Source organism: Fulmarus glacialis, unplaced genomic scaffold, assembly GCF_000690835.1.
Source record: "Fulmarus glacialis isolate BGI_N327 unplaced genomic scaffold, ASM69083v1 scaffold27711, whole genome shotgun sequence".
NCBI classification, from domain to species: domain Eukaryota; kingdom Metazoa; phylum Chordata; class Aves; order Procellariiformes; family Procellariidae; genus Fulmarus; species Fulmarus glacialis.
The window spans coordinates 14144-38505 of record NW_009191310.1 but is presented as its reverse complement, the minus strand read 5'-3'; the positions used below and the strand labels follow the sequence as shown (position 1 = coordinate 38505).

The following is a 24362-nucleotide window of genomic DNA, read 5'->3' as shown; positions in this document are numbered from 1 at the left end:
CTCCGTCTCGCCGTTAACTGCTTGAAAGGTCTTAGACACAGGTGTCTGTTTCCCCAAATCGCTAATACAAAGCTCACATTTTATCCAGGGGACTGCAAGGAAAAGTGTCGGTAAAGTCCTGGAGAATAAGGATTTTGGGAGACTGACCCAGCCCATTTTTCCTGCCTCTGAGGCATTCTTCAGGGATGTCTAGTACGTGGGTAAAGCCTCTGTAGGAGGATGTTTCTTAATCTCCCAAAGTAATCCAGGCTCTCCTGGGTCAGCTCTCCTTGTGCCTGGAAAGTCCATAACCTGGTAATACCAAGAAAGGCATCTTCTGTGCAGTGATGTTCTCTTTTCTCCAGCTAATTATGAGGTCATTTTTCATTTCTTTGTATTTAAAGCTTCCAAAAATAATTAGCCCATTTGATAAATTAGTTCACCTAAAAACATAAACTTGTCAGTGAATTGGATGGGAAGCGCAGCACCCAAAACACTTGAAGCTACACATATATTACTACTTTGACAGTCCTGTAAATTCAAAATTGCCCAGATTAATTTCAAACTGATTTGATAAGCCCTCCACCGTGACAAAAGGAAAAGTGTTTGGGTGTCAGGCTTTGTGCCCTTCTATGTCAGATTTCAGCCTGAATTAATTTTTTATGACTGACTCTAGAATATAAAACTCTGAAAACAGTGGTTTGTAATGGCAATTCTGACAGACCCTTTAACCATTTGGAAAATAGGCACTGCTATAATTCTGCTGCATTAGAGAAAAATTTTGAGTGCTTTCATTAGGTGCAACAGCTGTTTCTATTGCAAAAGCCAAACTTCATTGGTGGTAGCGTAGCTGTCAGCTTTCCAGAGTGTTGCGTTTATAGCTGGTTGTATAAACTCCTTTATGTTCTTTTTCGCTTTCCAATATATGTAAATTAATTCAATAGCAAAAATACAAATAACTACCTTGTCGCTAGGTCTGTGTGAAGGTTCTTTGTAGGCTTGTGATGAGCAAAGTGAGAAATACTGAACTTCTCAGAATGGTTCTAGCACAAGTGACATGCAGTAATCCACACCACATCAATTTTTAATCACCAGATTTAGTCCTCCTTCTTAGTAACGTGTTAGAGTTCTTTAACCTAGCGCAACGTTCTTAATTAGAGCTGATTTAAAAAAAAAACAAACAAACCACAAACCAACAAACGATCCAACAAAAAAATCCCCAAGCTCCCTGAGTGTTTTCCTGTCTCCTCTATTTAAAGAGAATTTTTTCCTAAGAACATGATGAATACGCTGAAATTAAATTTTGGAAAAAAATAAAGTAGAAAAGAAATATTTGATGATGCTTTTCATTTCTTTGTTCTGATATAATATAGAAAAATATATTTCTGCTATGAAACAAACAGTGAGTTCCACTTGGAACAAGATGCGTCAAATCAAATAGTTGATTTGAGTCGTCAAAAATGAAATGCAAAACTACGTTCAGAATGCAAACAAATTTTGAAGCACCAGATTTTCATGGATTCAGTAAATTTTATTCCTGAATATTGAATTATGCACAGATTCATGTGGCATAATATGGGATACCAATCCATTTTTAAATGTTAGCTTGATTTCCTCTAAGATTATACTGAAAGTAAAAGTATCCAGAGAAATATAAAGGGTGTACATACATACATATGAATACACCGAAAGAAATTAATTTGTTTTACTGAATTTACAGTGAAATATTAGCCACTGTGTGTTGAAATATGTGGGAATCTTTTTGGTACCACCAACAAACTTTTAATGAGCCTTTAATAAATATTTAGATATCTGTGTACTTGATCTAACTTTCAGCCGTGATCCTTTCTCAGCAGCCTCTGAACTGCGTCGTTCAGAGCTGTGAAAATCAGGCTAGTTATTCAAACACCTAACTGTGGATTAAAATCCTGACTTTTGGAAAAAACTTTGGAAAACTGTCTTTGATATTTACGTCTATTTTCTGAAAATGGGAAGGATAAGTGCTAGAGAAGTACAGGGGATAGGCTATTTGTAAATATATCATTGACTCTTCGCATTGATCTAGTTATCCATGTTTACTATATATATGGCAGGAAACATGTAAGTAATTGTATAAAAATATATAATTCATATCATACGTAGTGTTTGTATTGCAAAAGATTCTCATACGATCTGTAGGCAGGTGTGAGATTTACAGACTATCCTGGCGCTATGTAAAAGCAGTATGAATATTTATCCTTTGTTTTGCCTCACGAGCGTTTGAAAGAGATGAAACCCAGCCTGTCTATAATTTTGGGTATTTAGGTTTTGGTTACTTTCTGAAAACATTCTGTACTTGGAAAACTTTATTAAGAACCACTGATCTGACAGCTAACCGAGGCAATACACCTACTCAGACTTTCTCTCAGAGGAGAAGCCTTCTCAAATTTTCATTCAAATCACTTGGAAATATCGACTCTGAAAATACCTTGACTGTCCACCCCTGTGATTTCTTTCAGACATCTCTGTCTTATTTGCTTATCCTTGTTACGCTGACCCCGTGCAGTCAGGGTTTGGGTTTTCAGTATCTTCCCTGGGATCTCTCTGTAAACCCTAAATCCCAAAGAGGGACAATTTCAAGTCCCGCCAGTGCAGAAATTCAAACCCTCTGTTCTCCAGCCTCCCACCGCAGCCACAACCCAGAGCGAGCGTGCGTCCGTCTGGCATCTGACGGAGCCATAAGACACAGGATAAGACCAATGCTTCGAACCATTAGTAACGTTTTCCCTTCCTGGTGATGCGTTGCTTCCTTTTCCTCAGAAGTGGCTGAATGTCGATGGGGTTGAATGCCCAGAGCTGTGATTTGCTCTGGTTTGAAAGACTTTGTAAAAATCTAAGACACTCCTATTACATCCCAGCCTGACCTATTATTCATTACGTTGGGTCAGATTCATCTGTACAGAGAGCCAACACAAGACTCCCTGCATTTTGCAAATCCTTTAAGAATTAAATTGACCGGTTGCTGTGCACAGACTCCAGAAAGGCATTTACATGTCTTTTACCTCTCGCATCACCAAAGCTCATTTGAGCTCCACTAAGGGACCTAATTTGTTAGGCTGAATTTTATTCCCTAACAACTCCCCCCAACATCCAATTAGCACAGTACCCCATATGACAAAGATGGAAGAGAAGTATAATTATCAGCCAAAAATAAGCTATTCAGGTTTGGGTTTTTTTGTTGTTGTTGGTTTTTGGTTTTTTTTTTTTTCTTTCGTTAGATAACCACATGAGACTATTAACATGGGCAAAGATCAACCATAGGGGCTAAAGCAAATAATAAATATGTATTTGTGGTTAGTGCCCGAGCACTAACAGACTTCAAAGCATGCAGTCAGGTTTCAAACGGCACCTACTTTCTTCTTCTATCTTTTGAACAGATATGACTCAGGTGGACATTTACTCCCCAAGGAACAATATACTCTCCTGCCCTTTGCTGCAGGTTTTTACCTTCTGAATTTTATTCCACACACGTCCTTTATCACTTCTTCCTTCAAGGGTGTCCATGGCATCTGCCATTAGCGACTGCAGCTGTGGCACCAAGATAAAAATTATCAGTGTGGAATTCACACAGAAATAACTTCTCTAAATACACAGATTAAAACCTAATTAAAAAATCATTTGTACGCTGATGATTTTATTACTCATCTTTCACACAATGAGCACTGCCACCTCATCTTTGCTTCAGCCATTACACTGTATTATTGTGGATATAAAATACTTAACAATGGGAAAAAATGCTCTGGAAAATTTGTATTTAAGCCTATATGTTTTAATGCAGTAAATGTTTTTACTTAGTAAAGGAAGACTTGGGTTGTAAAGAATAAAGGCTCCATATTTCATTCTTTAGCTGTCTGGGATATTCTGTATCATACACGAATACTTTTTAGTATTTTCTCCCAAGGCTAATGTGTCATAATTTAAAGCAGCATGAAAAACCTCACAAGAGGACAGCACTAAAGCTGAGATGCTTTTACTGTAGCTGGAAGTATCTAGCTCATTTTCCCTGCTTTTACTAGCCTTTTTCTTTGGCGAACCCTCCCTTCTCCCCATCATTCAGCATAACAGCATAAAAACAAGACTGACAATTTCTAGTGTAAACTATAAAAAGAAGCTATAGGAAAATACTTGCTAATCAGTTCTTAGTGTTAGAGGGAAGGCTAAAATTCAGGTTAGTTGTGGTTATTGCCTCACTCCAGTACCCTTCCAGGTTAGTCATAGCATTGCCTCACCCTGCACCCTTCCCAAACACTTGAAAATGTTTCAGTTGCTCTTAATTCAGTAACAGCGAGACAAGGGTTGAATCCAGGGTGTCCTCCCGTGAGCAGCCTTTAGCATCAGTGTTTAGGAACAAACTGGGAGAAACTTGTACTTAATACCTGTGATATTGCTGTGCTCTATCAGGTCTATTCCAAAGCCTTTAGTTGGTTAAAGTGAACCCAAATAATAGTTTTTGGTGTCTCTTCCCAAATTTGTTACTCATTACAAGTGACTGGACAGTATAAACGTAAGCATTCATAGAGAAGTTGTCTCTTCTTTCTGTACCCAGACGGGCAGCAGTCTAATATGAGTACATAAGGTGATGAAATGTAAACCACCAGTGCTCAGGCTCATCTGCGCAAGATATAGAAATGCTGCCTTGAGATTCAAGGAGCAGATCCGTATTCCCTCAAGTTTCCCTTCACATTCAGGTTTTCGGAGTTAAAATTCTTTGTCTGTGTCCGAACACTGGATAAAGGATGCAGGAATCTTCTTTTAAATCTCTAAATAAATTTGCTATGGTTGGTTCCAGCCCGGTTTCTCTGTGCTTGTGCAGCCATTAAGTTGAATCTTATTGGTCCAAACAGTTGATGAAAACTTTTTTTTTTAAAAAGTCATGTATCAGTATTCATGAGAAACAAAACTGCAAAATTCTGCCTCTGACTTTAATGCGAAAATAATCAAGAACCTGTCAGAAATTTTCCGTCACAATACTTTTATGACAGATAATCTCCTTCTATGAATCCAGAATAGTCACAGCCCAGAGATTAAGGGTATTAAGGGCAGAATGGGCAAAGCACGGATCCTGTGTCAAACAGGCAGAGGAGGATCCGGTCAGGGGAAGGGGAGGATCTCTCCGTTCTTTTCTTGGGAGTGATTCTCTTTGAAGAACTGGTCGAAGAGCACCCACCGGGGCAGGGACCGGGACATCGGTCTGTCACCCCCAAGGGGCTGCTCTGACAGCCCAGCCAAGCTGGGGACCTCGCTGCTTTGGGCAAGAAGTTAAAACAAGAAACCTTTCCAATTAAAGTTTCACTGATATTGATAGATGCCAGTGAAAAGTGCCCAGCGTGTGCTCTGGTTTTGATTTTTATCACCCAAAGGTTTTCACCAGCTCTATTGGCAGAGAAAATGCTCATGCTACAAGAGCGGGCAGTTGGCAAACCACAGTAATTCTCCCAAAGCTGGTGTTTTTTGGAGAATCCCCTCCAAGGAAAAATGTTGCATTTTTTAAAATATCTTTTTTTTTATCTTGATTTTAAATTGAAATAGATTTCTGCTTTTTTAACAAGCTTTCATCTTGATTTATGATGTACAAATACGGTGACATTGAAATCATAAACCTTGGAAAGATTTTCTTCAGAGTGTTTCCCCACTTTTATTCAACTATTCAAGCTAACTGAAATCTTTATTTTCCCAGGGTCGATGAATATAAATACTGATCTAAAAAGGCCTCAGTTGAGGTTCTCTGTGCCATAGATTAGGACTCTATTTATTTAGTTACAAGAAGACATTTACACAGAAGAGTTTATAATTGAAATGCCCTTGGGAACCTTGCTGTATCAGTGCAAATTGCACTATTATAAATTCAGTGTGTTTTAGACTTTATACAGCTTATACTGTATGTGATAATAAACATTTGGCATCTTTAGCATTTTCTAACTCACACAATTTAACTGCCTTGCTTGGTCATAAAGCCTTATCTCAGTTTTACCAATGTAAAGTCAGAATGACCTCAGGGGAATTACTTTAAATTTTTATTAGTACAAGTGAGGTTAGGATTTGGCCAGCTCAGTTTTCTTCATGGAAAAATTTAGATATCTCTTAGAAATGTTGCTGAAGAGTGAGAAGCACATGGAGTCAGCATGGGTGCTATGATTCTGACCCCATGGACGTGGTGGGGGGTTGCCTCTCTAGCATCCATTGAGGGCTGCTGAATCACACCAGTGCAGCCCAGTCCTGCAAATGTTTCATCCTGCCTGGACCCTGGTGAAATGAGGAGGATGACAGGTGGGCTGAGAAAATGAGGATCTTTTGCTCGGTCCCTGGATGGTTTGGATGAGCAGACCCAACGATGGGCAGCAATGTTCTGTGCTTGATGCAGTTGCGATGTGGTAGGGAAATGGTCCCTACTGGCATAAGAAGAGCCTGTGCCATGCAGGCTGATGCCGCCAGGAAAGGTAAAGCCCATTAATCACTCCCTGTTCTTGCTTGCAAGTCTTGTGCTTTAACACTGTGGTGCCTGAAGTATACTAAAATATTCTAGCTACAAAGCACCCGAGCCTCCATTTGCACACACAGACTACAAGATATATTTTACAGCAGGATGACAGGACAAAGAAAAATAAATGAATGTTGAATTAATACATTTTAATGCTCTGGACAGGATAGCTACTAGAAATTTTCTGCCTTTATTCTTTTAAAAAACATTTTTACCTTGGGCTCAGTAAACAAAGCATATGTGTTTCGTTGAAAGATTTACAATCTGTCACTTAAATCTCCCAGCACGGACCCTCGTTCTGCCCATTCCGACCCCTAAGAGACTGAAGACCTTTGTCGCGGGTGGCCTAGAGCCTCCCCCAAAAAGCTTTCCAGGGAGGTCAGGCTTATGATTACTACATGACAAGATACAGGCAACAGTGTAATAGCCCGTGCCTAACCTGTGAGGTACCGAAATTATTGTACCCTGGAGAAAAACCTATCACTGAAATATGTAGCAATAACTCCAGACCCTTTAGTCAGCCTTGAAATGTGGGCCTGCTGAAGTTTCATACTAGAAAACTTGCATCAAAAGGAGAATGTCTTTTAATAACACAGTTTCTTTGCAATGTCGTTTCCCCTTATCTCGAGCCCAGACTTCAAAGTCTGGCAACCACCTCCTGCAGTTGCAGGCCGCTGCTCTTCTTCCCTAAAGCAAGCTGCTGTGAAGCTTTAATTCTATAGAGCTTAGGAGCTTTGCAGGACTGCAAACAAATGTCAAGGGACCGGCTTTGGGAAAACCAAGAGTTTTTAGTGAGCCGAAGTTGGATCATCAAAATTGGACTGCATTTAAATGCAGGGACTATGGAGGAACTTTTTTTTTTCTTTCTTCTAGAATGAAATGCTTAAAATTTGCATGTATGTGAGCTCCCTCCCTCTCCCATCAGAAAACCCAACAGCCTCGCGGAAGAATAACTATACGGTACTTTCTGATTGCAGTTATCGATATACTATCAAGCCATTAATGACTCTAGTCTTGCAACAGCCCTGCTATCATCACTGCCCTCCTTTTACAAAGGGAAAACAAAAGCATAGCGGGTAGTTGGGTTTATTCAGAGCCAGAGAGCAAGTTGTAGATGGAGCCAGGAAAGAAAATCTTTTCTCTCCTTTCTCCCCTCTCCTCAGCTTTAACTAGATTCGGCCTGTGTTGCTGCAGGTGGCTTCTGATGTTAGATATCTTAAAGTAGCACGATCTGAATAATTGCAATCATTTTCCCAGACTGATTTGGGGAGGTTTGGGGGAAAAGAAGAGGTTTTAAAAATATGCCTACAGATGAGTCATGCTGGTTCTATAAAAGTCATCCTCGCAGGTGATTAGCACCTCCTCTGACAAGGCACTGCAGTCGGATTTTAAAACTACTTCAGGTCTGCACTTTCGCAAAATGACTTCCAGAGCAAATTGCAGCGCGGTGCTCTGCCCCAACCCTTCCCTCCCTGGCTCCCTGCCTCTAAAGGCCAAAACAGGTGTTAAAAATAAATACTTACCAGTTCGGCATCCTGCTGACTAATGTCCTGCAGGTAGGGAATGGTTGCTAGCTCAGCCATCGCTTGATTAATCACTTGGGACCGTTCCTCGACTCTCTGCAAACGGCCGAGGAGGCTGGCGTAATGCAACTTCTCTATCCCACGTGAACATGCACAGAGATTGTCCTGTTTTCTCAGCAAAAGCAAGTAGGTTAGAGAGTCGCAGAAAACACACTTATCCTTTGAGTCCTATGCCTTGAGGCTTATCATCATATATATATATATTTATGCTGGTAATACTATAAGCAATATGGCATCCAGCACCTTTAAGATAATGCTGTTGACAGTCTTTATAGAGGGAAAAAAAAAAAAGACTTTCTTTCCACAATCTCTCTAGTAGTACTAGAAAAATAAATATGTAGTCATAATATATGTGAAGGGCAGACAGCAGATAACAAACATGAATGCAATTTTCTCATTTAGAAATGGCTTTTCCATAATCCCCTCTGTTAAATATTATCCGACTTTTATGGATTGCTTTTAAAGTTTCAGTGAAGAGGTTGAGGAAACCGTGCAGTGTGTCAGCTTATGGTTTGTTTGCAGACTAGGCAAATCCATAGTTTTCAAATATATAACCTTGAGGGACTAAAACCTGCAGAGGTGGTCTCTGATCCTCCAGGCAGCTAGGCACATGGTAAATTTTAAGCATGTGAATACGGAAACTCAGCCAAGTGCTTGCATAAAATCTCAGCACCTGCTGAAGTGTTTGATGGATGGCAGCCTTACCACCATATTTTCAAAAGTATTCTGATGCCAAAAATGCAAATAAGCACCCTACTGAGATTTTCAAAAGCAATTTGGCCTAGATTCCTGACGAGATGTAGCCATTGCATATCTGAATGCTCAGCCCTTCCGAGTGAAATTTCCATTCATCTAATCAGGGTTTTGAACATATTTAAGTGCCTGAAATTCCAAGAATTGGCATCGATTTTCAAAACAGCTTCCAGTATTTTTAATAGACCTTTGTTCTGGCAGTTGCGTATGGCACACTGATGCTGCCATTTACATAAACTTCCAGGTAGGTGATTTTAAGTCCAATCGTATATTGAACAGGGTGAATGGAAAGTTTTGAATGACATTTATTTTTCAATAGAAGGTGTCCTGTTTTTAAAATGAACTTCTCTTGGCAAAAAAATCTTGATCTATTGGTTTGATATTGATCTTGGTTTTGCAGAAATTTTCACAAGGCAAACATCAAGTGTTATCAAAATGACTATCAACATAGCTCGTGTATCAAGTCGAAGAATTTAATAACAATGCTGTTCTTGTTTTCTATACATCTTACAACAACAATAATGGAAAAAAGCTTAGCTTTCTTTTAACCCTAGAAAAATAGAAATAATCCTGGTATAGTTAATTTTATCCCTTTTAATATAATACCTTATATAATTGTAAAAAACCAAAACCAACCAAACAAAAAACCCCCCCAAAACCAAAACCGATGCATTGGAGACCAGTGGCAGGAATGGAGCTATAATCTGGGAGCTCCAGATACGAAAGCACCGGAAAAAGAAAGAGCTGAGCCACTGAACTGGTATTTCCATTAGCTGAGGGAGAGAATCAGGCACTGCACAGGGAAGAGGAGCTCTGGTCAGCAGTTCTCTGGAGTATTGCAGATAGCTCCAGTCAGCTGTGTTTGGAGAGGTTAATTTAAACCCAAGCATCATGGAGCAGAGAAGCCAGCACGGTAGGAGATACCTCTTTTGAGAGAAGTGTGGTTTGATTAGTCTATTAATGAAAATGCCAAGAGCTTATTATTCTTCTCAATAAACATAATGAAGGGCTAAATTCCAAAGAGAGCAAACTGAAAGGGGAAGGAGAGATAAAAGACAGTGATAACAGAAGGACCATTGTGTATAAATAGGTACAAATAAGACCGGGGTGGCAATTAAGCTTCTTATAATTCAGGCTGAAGGTCTGCAGTGTCTTTCACCAAGAGTAGAAAAGGCAGAAAGCCTAGCTAGTTCTAAGATGGATTTTACTCCATTTTTGAATAGGCTATTACATGACGCAAAGGTGTGTAATAGCAGCTGATTTGACTTGAGGAGCCAGGAGAGCCCTTCCAGGTCTACCTTCTTATGAACTTCTGTTGACCCACCTCTAAGAAGGGAGACCAGGGCAACCTTCTTACAAACTATTTTTATCACTTGAAGCGTCCTTTTCTGAGGACCTGACCTAGTATTAGCAGGAGACATCCGGAAGAAAAAAAGATTTCTGTGATCTCTGATATGTGAAATTGTAAGTCTGACACAGTCTAGTTAGCATGGCACTAAAGCAAGGGAAAAAACGGAGCCCCATCTCCACCTGATCATGGGTGTTTGAAAGCCAGATAGCTGTGTTCCCAGGTAGAGCTGTGTGCATTAAAGTAAGGAGAAGCAATCAGTTAATGAGAGAGAAAGAGAGCTCTTATCAACATGAAATAGTCTCACAACATTTAGATGCAGCAAAAGGTTTTTCCCCGCTACTCTTGAAATCTGCCCAAAACCTTTTTGTGTAAGCTCTGAGAAATGAGTATATTGAGTCATCAGCTAAGAAAACAGGTAAAAATCCTCTCTCATCATGCTGTATCTGTTGGGGGCTTCTCCAATGATTAAGAAAGTAAAGGCAAAAAGAAAACAATTTTTTGTCTGCTTGACTCTCCAGAAAAACAGGAGAGCATGACACGTAGCTACGGGAAACAAATTGGGCATCTGTGCCAACGTGCACTCTGTGGACATAGCAACGCTATTTAAGTTTATAGTAGGTTGGAAGTAAATAAATAAATAAATAACCAACAGCAGGGTTTTTCTGAAGGGATTAGAGGAGGTTGAGCATTGTCAGAGGTGGTGTTTCAGCGACAATGAAAAATGCAGAAAGAGAAAATAAATAACTGCTGCTGGCAGGAAAAAAAATTCCACGGGGAGCTGAACCACATGATGAGAATTACATGAACTATAGCAGAATTCAAGGGGCTCCTAAGCTGCAGTAAAAAACATAATAAAGTGGCCAAGCAATCAGATGAAGATGAAACCAGCTCAGGTAGGCACAGTGAAGGTTAAGTAAAGAGCAAACTTAAATGGAGACTTCAGTGGAAAAGAGTTGGCTCCTTTAACAAAGAGAAGAGAGACATATTTGAGAAATCGGGTAGAAACATAACCAACGGATGCAGTATGTGGAGACACAGTTGCATCCTGGTTAGAAATGCAGTAACATATTAAGACAATAAATAAGTAAATTATGATGCTGTTACTTTCTAGATGGGCCCTCACCCCTATTGTCTGGTATTCCAAGGAGAATTTAAAGAAAAAAGTAAAAATGAGCAATTCATGGACTTTCTCTTGAGGACTTTATTCTTAATGGGCAGCCTCGCCTGAGGCGGGGGTCCTTCCGAGAGAGCTTTCCCCAGAAAACTTTTTGCTGCACGAATTCCCTTTAAACAGAAAAAAAAGGGGTGTTTATTCCCAGAGGCATCTTTGAAGACCTTCCTTCTTAGGAGAGCAATAAGGTCCCGATACCGGAGGATCAGCCCTGGGACATCTTCATTCCTCTGAGCTTGGGATGAAGAAGCACCTACAAAAAACAAATCAGCCTGTTCTGGATGGAGCTTACCTGCTATTGCTAAATACCCAGCACTAACAACCGGAGCAAAGATAGGACAGGCTTTTGTTGCAAAAAGGAGCTGGAGAGCATGTGAGAGGAGTGAATCATGTGTCCTTTCACGTATTGAGAATTTTGGGATGATACCCCCGCGTTTTTCTTTTCTTTATGCTCAAAAAAAAAAAAAAAAAAAGTCATCTGTTATGCCACTTCTATTTATAATTGAAGTCTAATTGCTGAACGCTAGGAGTGCTAAAGAAAGAAAAGTGGCTGGTCAGCCTGGATTTAAAGCAGGATCTGTCATATCCAATACGTGTGGCATGTTTAACCATCAGCTTTAAGAGCAGCACTTTGCTAAAGTCTGGAATGTCCCCCAGTAGTTCTTTTCTGTTGTGGAGTCTTTACTGCTATTTTTCAGCTCCAAATCTGAATGAAGTTATGCCTTGCAAGCATGTCTGTAGTGTATTGCAATAACAGGCAGAAAAAATCCATCATAATGTTTCTTTAATGTCCTTGGTATGCTCCAGAAAATGTGTATGCTGAAATCTGTAGGTAGTAAACACTTTCCCTCTACTTAAAAAATAGACAACAAAACAGTGAGATCTGTAAATGTAGGCATCATGCTGTGAATCATATAGTAGGTTTTGTTCACCTTTATAATATGAGCAGTCTAATAAGGCCCTCTGGCCACTGGTTCTCCTATTAAGTAGCATCATGTGCCATCGACATAGGATTACAGCAGAAGAAAGGCAAACTTGGTGTGTCCAAAGCAGCAGAAATTACCCTGGTGAAATCACTCGATAGAATAACCACTTGTCAGTGCTGGTAATCTTGATTAGGATATGAGTAGCTGAAAGTCTGACTGATATATATTTTTTGAGGCACATACAATAACCTTTGTGTCCTGGTATGTATTTCTGGGTAGGTGAGGTTTATGGCATTTCCCCACCAGCAGCAGACGATGCTGCGTGGGGACCAGACTGCGACATCCTCTCTCACACACTTCTCGCTGTACAATACACAAACGACCCCTTGATTTAAATGGGACTGACTGTTCTTTATGAAGAAGGGGGGCCAATACACAAAGCCCTGCTTTTTTAACCTTTAACTTCACATCTTACCAACAGTGGTGTCTGTATAAATCAAATAATAAACTCTAGGTTTTGTAGCTGCAAAACTGAGGTGGAAGAATTGACTTATATTAAGTGTTGCCGTGGCTTAGTAAGGTCTGCTTTAGCACTGAGATGTTTTTGTCAAAAATAATTTGATTAGGACAAGCATTTTGGATTGTATGTTTGTGTCTGCAAATGAAGAAGAGGGCAGAAAGGAATGTTTGTTCTATTAAAACCAAATATATTCTTCTATTTTCTTAAAGTAAGTTGTAAAGCTAGAGTCTGTATCTGAAGGTTGTCTTCCAGAAGTTTTTAATTTAGTGTGTGTGTGATGGAAATACAATGGAATTGTATTTCTAGCTTGAAGAAAATTTTGGAATACTTTCAAGGAAGCAAAAGTGGCCAAATCTCTGCCAGGCCCATAAAGAGATTTTAATCACCAGTAGCAGAGCAGTTCTGGCTCTGTGCCTATCTGTATTATCAGGTATAATTAGCTTTGTCATTTGCTCTTTGGGTCAGAGGTTCTGTCTTGCCCAGATCATTCAAGCCTATGAAAACTGAAGGGAAAGTGAATACGTTTCCACCGATAATGGATGTGGACTTGGCAGCTGTTTGTTCTAACTCAGTGATAATTTCTCCTGTCTTGCGGCTTTCCTCCTCTCCATTAAAGCTCCCATACTGACCCTCTGATGGCTGGTTATAAATCTATAGGACCACGATTCAGGCCTGTTATCCCATTCTTGCTGCTGCTGGAGGTGGCACTTGGGTGGACCTTGCCTGCACCATGTGGATGCTATGCTGGCCTCCTTGGGAAAAAAGGAAGTTTGCTGCCGACTTCAGTGGTGCTGGGATTTCATCCTGTATTTTTGGGAGCCCTCTTCTGTTTCGGCAAGAATATTTAAATGTATGAGGTGAGGTCTAGAGCTGGTAGAAAATATTACTGTGTAGGAGCAGTGTAAATTCATGCAGCTAGTGGGGACTGGCTTGAGCAATCCTAACACACCACTCTGCTCTCATCTCTTACATGATTAGTTTTTCTTTTCCCTGTACCCTGGGTACCAGATACCATGTATCTCTGCTTGAACCATGTGGTCCTGTTCCTCCAAATTAATTTACAGAATAGGGTAGTTACGGGGAATCCAAAAGATATCCGATTTCAAAGTTTTTTCTCTTGCTAATACTCTTTAGAAACTGAATAACTGCAATAGAGGACTCTCACATCTAAAAGCTCTATGTTATACCCAAAGAGAGAACTGTGAGGCCAAGAAAAATTTTAAAAATTGGAGTTTTACTGAGGCTTTCAGAAAGACCAGGGTTTTATTCTGGACCCAGAAACCAACCCCCTGCCTCTTTATACTTCTAGCTTCCTAAATGTTCCAAGCGCAAGGCACCCAGCAATAACAGGTATTTCACTTTCCCAAAGATGCCACTTCTGTTAGCCTGCACATCAATAACGTGGGCTTTTGGTCGTCCGAAGCCAATAGCACATGGCTTCAGGAAAGAACTGGAAAGAAGCAGCGGCGTGTTTCCTTGGGGATGTCTGCCCTCAGCCTGCTCCACCTGCCTCACACCGATGCAGATGCTTTATGAGCGCCCATTTTGGCGAAGCACTAAGCACCTTTACCTCCCACTGAGCGTGTGAGTTCAAGCACTTCTTGTTGTTTCAGCAGCTGCTCTCTGAGATGAAAGGAGATAGAGCTTCCCCAAATATCTAGCTAATGTTTCTTCCTTGCTGGGGGTTGCTAAGTAGCAGTTTTTGTCAACCTCCTATCTGGTATCAAAACCTAAGAATATAAATCGTGTGATTTGCTAAGACACCCCTGACAAGGAAATGGCTCTGATTCCTTCAACATACAGAAAACTAAAAAACTGTTATTGATAGGGAAAAAGTGCTAACATTAGCATTTACAATCTGGGGAGGAGAGGCTTCTTCCTCTTATTTTCAGGACAACAATTTAAGAATTGCATTAAAACAGTCTAGTCTACATGCAAATTTGATTTTTGACCTTTTGTGCTAATCAAAAGCCATGGTGCTAAAAAGCTGTGTACATTATTGCGGAAAGTATGGAGTAGAATTAACTAATATACCTTCAATATGGCTGTAACAGATTTGAAGGTTATTTCACATACTTCACTACATAAGGATCAGAATCTAAATCACTAAAAATGCTTCAAGTAGCAATTATTAACTCTTGTTGGAGATCCTGGTGATATGTGTAGTATACTATAGGTATGAAATATAGCGAGTAGTTTTGGTGATTACGTGAAGTAGGGATATAATATAATAGGCCGTAAAGATTTGAGGAAATTGCACGCAAAGTGATTTTTAAATAAACTGGGTACACTGATAAATAATTACTGCTACTTTTTAAAAGTATCTACACCCCAGTTGAACTCAGTTCCTAATGCAGTTCACTGAGCATTTCTGGACACAGGAGGAGCATGTGCAGAATGAATTACCCACCAAAAAGCACACGTCATTCACACACGCACAGGCTTCTGCTGCCACAGAAACTACACACCAGAAAGTGAGTTTTATACTCACAGTTAATTTGGTGCTTCTTATAAAATCCATTACTGGCACGATCTTTTTCCCAGTGTTATCCCAATATCTTTTTGTTTCTTCTTTTGTGAGAGGACTGAAAGGTGCTTTCCGGTCTAGGAAATGAAATCACAAAACCATATTTGTGTTTATTCATATACCTTTTTCATAGAGGATCTAGCAAGATGATGGGTAAACTGGAGGAGGAGAGAGGAGGATGGGGAGAGCTGTCTGGACAGTCGGGGCTGCCGGCACAGAGAAGTGGGTCCCGAGAAACCCCCTGGCCCCCCTCAATTAGCAAGGATCGTGGAGGCCACCCCTGAGCTATCACAGCTTTTAAGCAAGTTGTTGTACCTGAAAAGATTGGCAGTTTTCTATTTGACCACCTTTCCAAGATTTTTCCAATATGTTTGTTTCTGAAACCCAGAGTCAGTAAGTACCGCTGGGGCAGCAGAGACGGCCACTCAGCCATCTGTGGCAAGATGTGAAGTCCATGAGGATCTGGAATAGGGAAACGAAAATAATTTCCACTGTCACATTTCTTTTCAGTTGCAAGAGAAGTTACTTTTTTGGAGATAAAAATAGGAAGTCTAAGAAGGAGTGACATGTAATCCAGAATCTTGCCAAAACAAAGGTGACCAAACCAACCCATCCAGCTATAACTGGGTTTTGAAATTCCAGACTTTGCAACCTTTTTCATCAACACCTTAAATTTTGCTGATGCAGAAGATAAAACATGTTCTTCCCACTTATGCACTTTTCAATGCTGATCATCCAAGGCATTAATAACTCAACACTTCAGTAACATAACATCCTGATCTTTTAACTGCAAAAAAAAGCTGTTCTGTTGTTCCCTGAATTGAGGAGGTTTGATTTCCTACAGATTTGTGCTTTTACCATCACCACCACCATAATCCCAGGTTTCCTGCGTGTCCTTTCTCATCCACCCAGTTGGCACCTGACAACCTGTGCTGTGCCTTGTCCAGAGTTTGTGATTGCCGCTGCCAAAACCCCTGTGTATCAGCTGAGTCGGTCTGCCCTGACCTCGGCGAGGACAGATGCTCCGAGCAATTGTATAAACCACCTTTGCTTAGGGAACCAGACCAGTCCTTTCCTCCCTCCCCTTCCCCTGCAAAAAATAAACCTAGATTGAATGTCAGTGTCACTTTTCACAAAGGAGTGCTCTGTTTTCAGGGAGCTCTGCTTTTAAGATGCCAGGCTGTGCGGTCACAGTGACAAATGGAGAACCCCACTCGGAGCTCTCCGGACTTACCCCTATATAAATCAAAGCGAGTGGACCTGATATTTCCCTTGCAGCATGTTCTCTTCTGATGGATTCTCAATTTTGCAACAAACTGCATTGTATACTTGGATTTAAATGTGTATCTGCTCCTTTTCCTTGGAGATAAGGAAAACTTTGAAATCAACTCAGTCCTCACACTCTAGCAAAACTTGGACTAAAATTGGATGGGTGATTGTTACAGAATAGGAGGGTTATTTAAAATAACACGTTTGTGAGACGTCTGGTATTTCACACCCACTGTTAAAATGGAGCTTAGCTCGTCTTTTTAATTTCACCTATGTGAGATACAGACCTGCAGGTCGAATGCTCAGTGGCACCACACCGACAATGAGCTAACCTTGTTGCTTGTGATGTTTTTTTTGGTGGGCAGCGTGATTTTAGGTCAAATCTGAATAGATAAGTTGAGAAACCCCCTACTAGGTTGACTTCACCTAACACTGTTGTGAGTTATCTCAGCATCGAGTCTAGGGAAAGGAGCCACGTTCGCTCTGTCCGAGAGGGTTTCCAGGACAGACAGGAGGGAGGTTGGGACTGGTGAGGACGTCCGCCTGTGTGAGACCTCTCACATCACTGCGCTCTCAAAACCCTGATACCCATATTGTTTTTTCTTGGTTATCTATCCCATTTAATTGCTAGAAACTTCAGTGATCCCAGAACGTGCGCTCAGAGAAATTTGTGTAAAATTGAAGCAAGTCTTTTAACCAGTAGATTTTTGTAAACAAACGTATTTGAGAGCAGAACTGGCTCTATTCAATCTGTTTCATAATTGACTAAAGTACTATAGGACTGGGATCTTTCACCCTTTTTTTTCTTTCTTTCTTCTTCCTTAGTGGGAGGAGTGAGCAACTGACCGGTGACACTTGCAGAGTCATTCAGTGATTTATGAACACAAACTGAGTTTCAGTGCAACACTTGCACAGTTTTGCTGCTTATGTGCTCCTGGAAGTCTCCCCCTTGCTGTAAATTGAGGGGATTATGTGAAATATGAAATTATCTTTTTTAAAATCAGATTCAGGGAGTTTTATTTTATGCTCCTTTTAATGGCAATACTTTTGTCCCTGGAAATTCTTCACAAAGTCACATCAGCAAGTAAACGGTAGACAGGGATTTTACAGCCTCCCTGATAGATAAGTCCTCATTTTCCCTCTTTGAACAACCCCAAATCTACTGCCAGAAACCCAATATGTGGGTGGCCTGCAACTTCCAAAACATGATCTAGTTTTATACTGGTTTCCTAAAGCAAAACAAAAATGAACGGAACAAGTTTACTTGCATTTAAATATTTGCACAGTTTTGTGGTAAACACTTAGTTTCCTAATTCCTATTTGTGTTTTTCAGATAGATTTTCTTTTCCTCCCCAAAGAGACAATGGGTATCCTTTTGGAAGCCTCATTTATCTGCTGAGTGCTGGGACTCAGCGGTGCTACAAGGACCAAGCCATCATCTCTGACCTGGTGTAACTCTTGCAGGGAGCGGGCAGCGTCTCAGCCTTTCAGACCACCCTGCTGGAAGCAGCAGTGAGGGGTGAGCTACACCTCTACTTCGTGTGACGAAGATAGAGGCTTTCTAGAATTTGACCTGAGAAATGTACTTTTCCCTTCACGTTTCTCAATCACCAACTCAAAGCCAAGTGTTATCGGGGTCAACTATGTTCCAAGTCACCAGGTTAATGATAGTAAGAAATGCCTCTTATCCCCCTGCCTCTCTGTTGCCAAAATGTCATGCCCATTCCTCTTGAAATAAGGCTGTGGCCACCAGAATTTAAGTGTCTGTTTACTCCAGGAGATGCTACTTGAGTTCGCTCTGCCAGGAGATGACAACGGGCTCTGCAAAGCCCTTGTTCACTCTGGATCCTACTTGTCTTCAACAGGCTAAAGGAAACCTGGCTATCTATTCCCATCCCTGCAGCTGAGATGCCCTCAAAGGTGGCGGTCAGTCCATTAGTGCTCGTAGAAGGGAGGATATTTTTGGAAAGCGAAGGCCCTGCTGCAGGGATGACCATCGGTGACTGATGGAAATCCACGGAGATGGGAATGAGCCTGGGTCTCTCTGTCACCACAATACACTGCAAATCTACTTTTGAACAAAAGATTAGTTGCAGTAATGAAATTCAACAACTGAAACATGAGGCTTCGTGGATAGAAATCATCTTTATGGGGATTTGCAGTGTAAAGTCTGTGCTTCGCCTAAGTACTGATTTGATTACCTAAATCATGTACAATTGCAGAGCAAATCTCAGAAGTTAATTCCCCCCCCTAGAAGTGTAGAAATGTAAAGGCTTGTGCTCCAGACTCTCTAAAACTCTTTTTGTCAACCACACACACAGATAGTATACAGTGATTAAGAGTGAGTGAAATCTGCTGTTACCTGTATATATGTGCTCCACGTAATCAGGGTGCTTTTCAGCAAACATGTCCTTTATCTTGTTTATTTTGTCAGCCTTGACTTCTGTCACAAATGGTGTGTACATAACTGAAAAAGATTCTTCTCTAGTGATGGCTTCTTCAATCATAGCCTAAAAAAGGCAGTGAAATGATACATTTCATGTCAGTTAACGGCCAGTTAAAAAAAAAAAAAAGAAAAATAATTACTTTCGCAGATGATATTTTCCCTTTAATAATTGCACAGTCATGCAAAGATAACATATTTTGGTCTTGAATATTAATTAGAAGGGAATTTAAATTAGTTCCAGAAAACACTGCCTATCTATACTCAGAAAATCAATTTGATGGAGAAAGAACATTTGTAAACTGTTTTCAGTGCAGCGAGCCTATGTCTTCAATGAGGAGAAAAGTATTAGATAAATTATCTTTTAGATGAAAAGAAAAAGTGATTCCGTGCTCTCTGAAGGTCACATCTTTCATCTGAGGGTTTTATTCAGTCCTTGGGAGCTGGTTAAACAATACTAAGCATTCATATTACCCCTTGGGTTGGCATGAATCAGGCACTGTGTCTATACGGAATATTAGTCTTAAAATATTGCATTTAAACACCATTTGCATTAAGAGTAAAATTCACTCCTGTGCAGAGGGCAACATGAAGCTTATGAACCTTGTCATCCCTTAAAAATGACGCAAATGATGCATTGTGCTGGTCTTGTGTGGAGAGGTGGATTTCACACTCAGTGGACCCCAATGAACTGGTGCTGGAACTGCCAGGAGGAGCTACCAGCCTGGCAACAGCCTTGTGCCGTACTCGTATCGATCAGCGCGAGGGAGGTTGAGCTGCAGCTCCTCCTGGGTTGGGGTTTGGGGAAGACCACATTCAGCGCTGCTTGGGCTGCATCTGTTGCTAACAAAGATTTTGTCCTCCTGATGCGGGCAGTCCTTTCTGGAAACTGGGGGAACTGCAAGGCTTCATTAACGTATCTTGGCAAAAGCGTAAACATGGTTAATAGTGACAATACTAACACAAAGTTAATAGAGATGATCAGAAAAGCATGAGAGGAAAAGATATATATTTTTTAACAGGGTGTATGAATCTCCCAGATCACCTTATACACTGAAGTGATTCACAGAACGTATCATTATGGGAGTAGCTTGGTATTTTATTGACGACTCCTCACTTTTGTTCTCCAGTCTATCCTCCACCTATGTAAAATTATCCAAGACGCAGTGTGTCTCCGTGAGTCATTTGTTTAGCTGGTGACTGCTCCCACCAACCCAGAATGGAAGGCTGAGAGTGCCAATTAGTTAAGTATCTATGTCCTTCTCTTTAAGGGCTTTAGACAGCAGGTCCTCTGATATGGTCTTATGCCAGTTTATTTCCATCCTGTTTATTGGTATAGGGTGTGCAGAAATACCATAGAAATGCTGTAATTGTTTTGAGCAGATATTGGGATAGGCTGCCATATGTGCACCCTGAGTGCTCTTCCACTGAACACTCTGTCTGGATGTCGAGGGTATCACTGGGGATTTCTTTATATTTTAGACTACTCTCTTTAGTCAGCCCATTATCCTGCATTTCCTGGCATGGAAGCCGTCTGGAATGGGCAGTATTTAGTCCTGGAAAATTAACAAGCTTCAAATGTGTGTAATAGTATCATGACCACCCAGAACAGTAATAACGTTCCCCTCTGGTGAGGAGGAGGGCCAGACTTCCATGGGCACAGCCGTCTTATCCATGGTTAATGCCACAGATCTGGAGGTTTCAGACAAGGAAATAGCAAGCGTGTCCTCCTGCCAAGAACTCGGGGGCCCATGAATGGATCCGCGCCTGTTCCTCCTTGTGGGAATACTTACCGGTCTGCACTGATTTATAGGAAAATGATTTTAGGATTTCATATTTCTATGCACTTTAATTATCTTGTTGTTCAGGGCCCTTAGAGGATCAGTAGCAAAACAATGGTACCAATCTAGCTTTCCAAGGTACATTTTTAAAAAAGCAGAGGCCTACTTGTTCAAGTTTTACTGAATTTCATGTGTAAATATAGGCACAGAATTAGGTCAGCCTTATTTTGTGTGAGATGTTGGGTATTCTGCTTATTTTCTATAGCTTGGAAGCCATTTCCTAATCTGGATCAATATGAGCATGTGAATGTGGTTTTGGGTGTATCCATACACTTCAGATTTAAAATACATGGAATGAGGCAGCGCGATGAAACTGTGAGCGGCCGGACCAGACAAGTTCTGTATTCTGCCTGCAAAGTTCACTTTTGGCTTTATCATCCTCCAGAACAGTTCAAAGTCACGCCTATAATATCTCTGCATCGCCATGTACCCGTGGCTACTCTGCACAGCATGCAAATAGCGACTAGCTCAGAGGGCAATAACGGTAAAAAGTCAGCCAACGGGGAAAAGAATAGATCCGTAGTTTCTGGTCAATACTGCTACTGAAGGTATTATTATTACTCAAGAGCCTTTTTTTTTCCCCAAGATACTGACCCTGGACATAGAAGCTATTAGTTTTATTATCCTCTTGGATTTTTATGGGGTAAAGTCTTTAAGGATATAAAACTTCAGCCCATAAAAACTTTGGAGGAGAAAACTTTATATGATGAAATCCCTAAGGATTTTTCTGCTTAAGCCTTTATGCAGTGAAGTCCATACTCGTGGATGAATATCTGGCAACGTGTCCAGGAAACAGGGATGCCTACAGAACATCATCTGACGTGCTGTACACCATGCAGCTACTCAAGATAGAGTCACACTGTGGAGAGGACTGCAAGGGCTCCGATGGACTTTCAAGAGAGTCCTTCCAGAGAGGATAGGACAACTGTTTTTTCCCATTTGCATGTGTTTTTGTGTCTTTGCATCTGAAAAGTCCTTTCTGCAATGTTCTCTCAGGTACATCAGGGAGGATGTTGCTGTTCTGGCTTTGGAGTGGAAGAAGTGTCAGGCTCTTTCATGAGTATGGGTAGCTGCTAAACTGATAAAGATGATAAAGAAAGAGGATTTTTTTTTTTTTTGCATATCTCGCAAGGGAGCTCTGCAGTGATATCTCATCACATGGTGCTACACTCCAGCCTTCAATTCCAGCAGAGTCAGAAAAAGTGAAGTCCTTGAGATGACCTTAAACTATAAGAAAGAGCTCCTCTAGCAATGTACAATAATGCAAGGACTATGATTGACATGAGTCCACTGAATTTGGTGGTTTACCTCAGCAGTGGAGAGAATCTATTGCTTCAGCAAAGATGCATGAACTTGCTCAAGAAGAGGCTGCAGAGTAATCTGACGATAAGGAAGATTTCTTTTTGTAGTTATGGGACTGACTCATGCTCTGCTATTGTCAGGAGGTTTATATCCCTGTTTTGGAAATGTGGGGAATCAGAGAAAGTCTGCAGAGAAACCATCTGGAGACAAAATGTCTCAAGGAGTATTTATATTGTCAGCACTTCTATTAAAATACCAATTAATTCCTTCATGAAACACAAGCGTTTACAAGGTTTGAGGGATGTACATTGCTATCATAACAATTAAAAAGCCAAAAGACATTCCTAAACAACAAACTTTGTTTTGATGAAAGGTTTAAACATATATTTGACCCAACACCACATACTCCTCTTCTCTGAGTACCTTGGCTCTGCAATATCCTTACATTCTACCATACCTAGTCATGTTACATTTCACAGACCTTTTAATAAAGCTTAAACATTAACCTAAACAATCTTATATTGTCCCTTCCACACCCACTAAAATTCTGTTAAGAGCTCATAAAATGAATAGGTAGATGCACATGAAACAAAGCTTTCCCATGCCAACTTCTGATGGCAAATGATAGAACGGCTTCAATATTTTTATGAAGCTCTTGCCATTTTGCTTGCTTAGAGCAGACATAGAAGAAGAAAAATGGCACTGTAGCAAAAAATTCTTCATAACAGTGACAGTAGCTTTCCCTGCTACAGTCCCTAACCTTAATCCTCTTTAACTACAGAAAGGTTTAATTTGGAAAATCCAATTATCTTGACATCTAGAATTAGCCAAAAATTTAGATATCTTTCTAGTGCCTTATCTTGCAGCTGCAGTGCACACTCAGCCACTGTCTCATTTACTTTGATGCTTTTATTGATGATTTTTATTAATGCAATGATATCAGTCAGGGTAAAGCCATTAGCCTCTTCTGTGAACTGCTTCCACTCTTAGGCTGGTAGTTAGAGTTATGGGTGCACTGTGGTGCAACCTATGCGCTTTTCTCTGTATCTTTCCAACCATAAAGAAGTATCTGGCAGCCCTGCCACTAAGTCTGTTGCTGTTGTGATATGAATATCTTCTCACCAGCATGCTCTTCTTACATAATTTTAATTTTTTTTTCTGCATGAAAAATAAGTAGACAGAATGCCAGAGCATATCCTTTTCTCAGTATGTTTATGGTATGAATAAATCATATATTATACAATAGATGAGAACTTTCTACTTATCTGCCATGTAATGCCTCCCCATTAATGTAGGTCACATCAAATATCAGCTTATTTAGGTTCTTAAGTTATTAATGTATTTAAGTCTCTGCGAGTTATTTTGTATGCAGTATATTTTGAAAGCGGATTTGCAGAGCGCCACAGCGATAGATCCATGTATTCTGCTGACTTCTGAAAGGCAGAGGTGTTGCAGATGGGTTACCTTAGGCTTCAAGATCTGTTTGATACTCTAATAAGTATCTCTTTGTGTTTTGGGAGAAAAGAAATCCACGTTTTATATCCTTCCAAAGAGATCGCTATTCATTAAAGAAAAAGCCCCGGAATACGCAGAGTATGGAAAAGGCCGGAGGCTGCTCTTGAAACTCCCTGTCCGTGATGCCGGCCGCTGGGAAAGCAGGGATGAGCACAAATGTGGGAATGCAATTCTTGTTCAGGGAAGGTCTCTGCCCACAAGCCCGTCCTCCGGTCTCACAAACTCACGTGCACGGAGAGTGCCGCGGGAGTCCTCAGCTCTTGTATCACTTGCTACCAACCGAGGATCTTACCCTTTCGTCTCAGCGCGGGGGTAAATGTGAAGGATTTCAGTGTTTCTTTGCTACGGTGGAGCGACTCTGAGACCAATGAAACAGGATACATTTGCTTTGTAGGGCTGATGCAGAGCGTTGACAAGGTGAGCCCCTGTTACTGTTCAAATTATGGTTTGTTGCCATCGGTAGCTACCGTGTGCATCTGCACCGGGCGGGAGCTCTGGCTCCAAGCCTCCCTGCAGAGGTGGCTCCTGGCCTGGGCCACCTACCCCTGCCCCAGCCGGGGCCTCGCGACCCCCCGAGGCTGCGATGGGGGCAGAGCCGGTCCAGCGGAGTGAGCCGAGCTCCCGTGGATAGTCAGCGTGACCGACGTGCCGTGCCGGCAGGCTCC

The 24362-nt window shown here is 40.9% G+C and overlaps 1 protein-coding gene across 1 annotated transcript in view; it reads right to left on the bottom strand.

Annotated features, from left to right (window-relative positions):
• The window catches only part of LOC104083241 (spermatogenesis-associated protein 16-like), a gene marked incomplete at its 5' end in the record, with an annotated part of 42394 nt that overhangs the window by 10140 nt on the left and 7892 nt on the right, over window positions 1-24362 (bottom strand). Inside the window, 5 exons of the mRNA XM_009586658.1 lie at window positions 3466-3546; window positions 8020-8184; window positions 15292-15404; window positions 15643-15789; window positions 18959-19106. Of these exons, the coding sequence (XP_009584953.1) occupies window positions 3466-3546; window positions 8020-8184; window positions 15292-15404; window positions 15643-15789; window positions 18959-19106 (654 nt within the window). The remainder of the gene's footprint in view (window positions 1-3465; window positions 3547-8019; window positions 8185-15291; window positions 15405-15642; window positions 15790-18958; window positions 19107-24362) is intronic.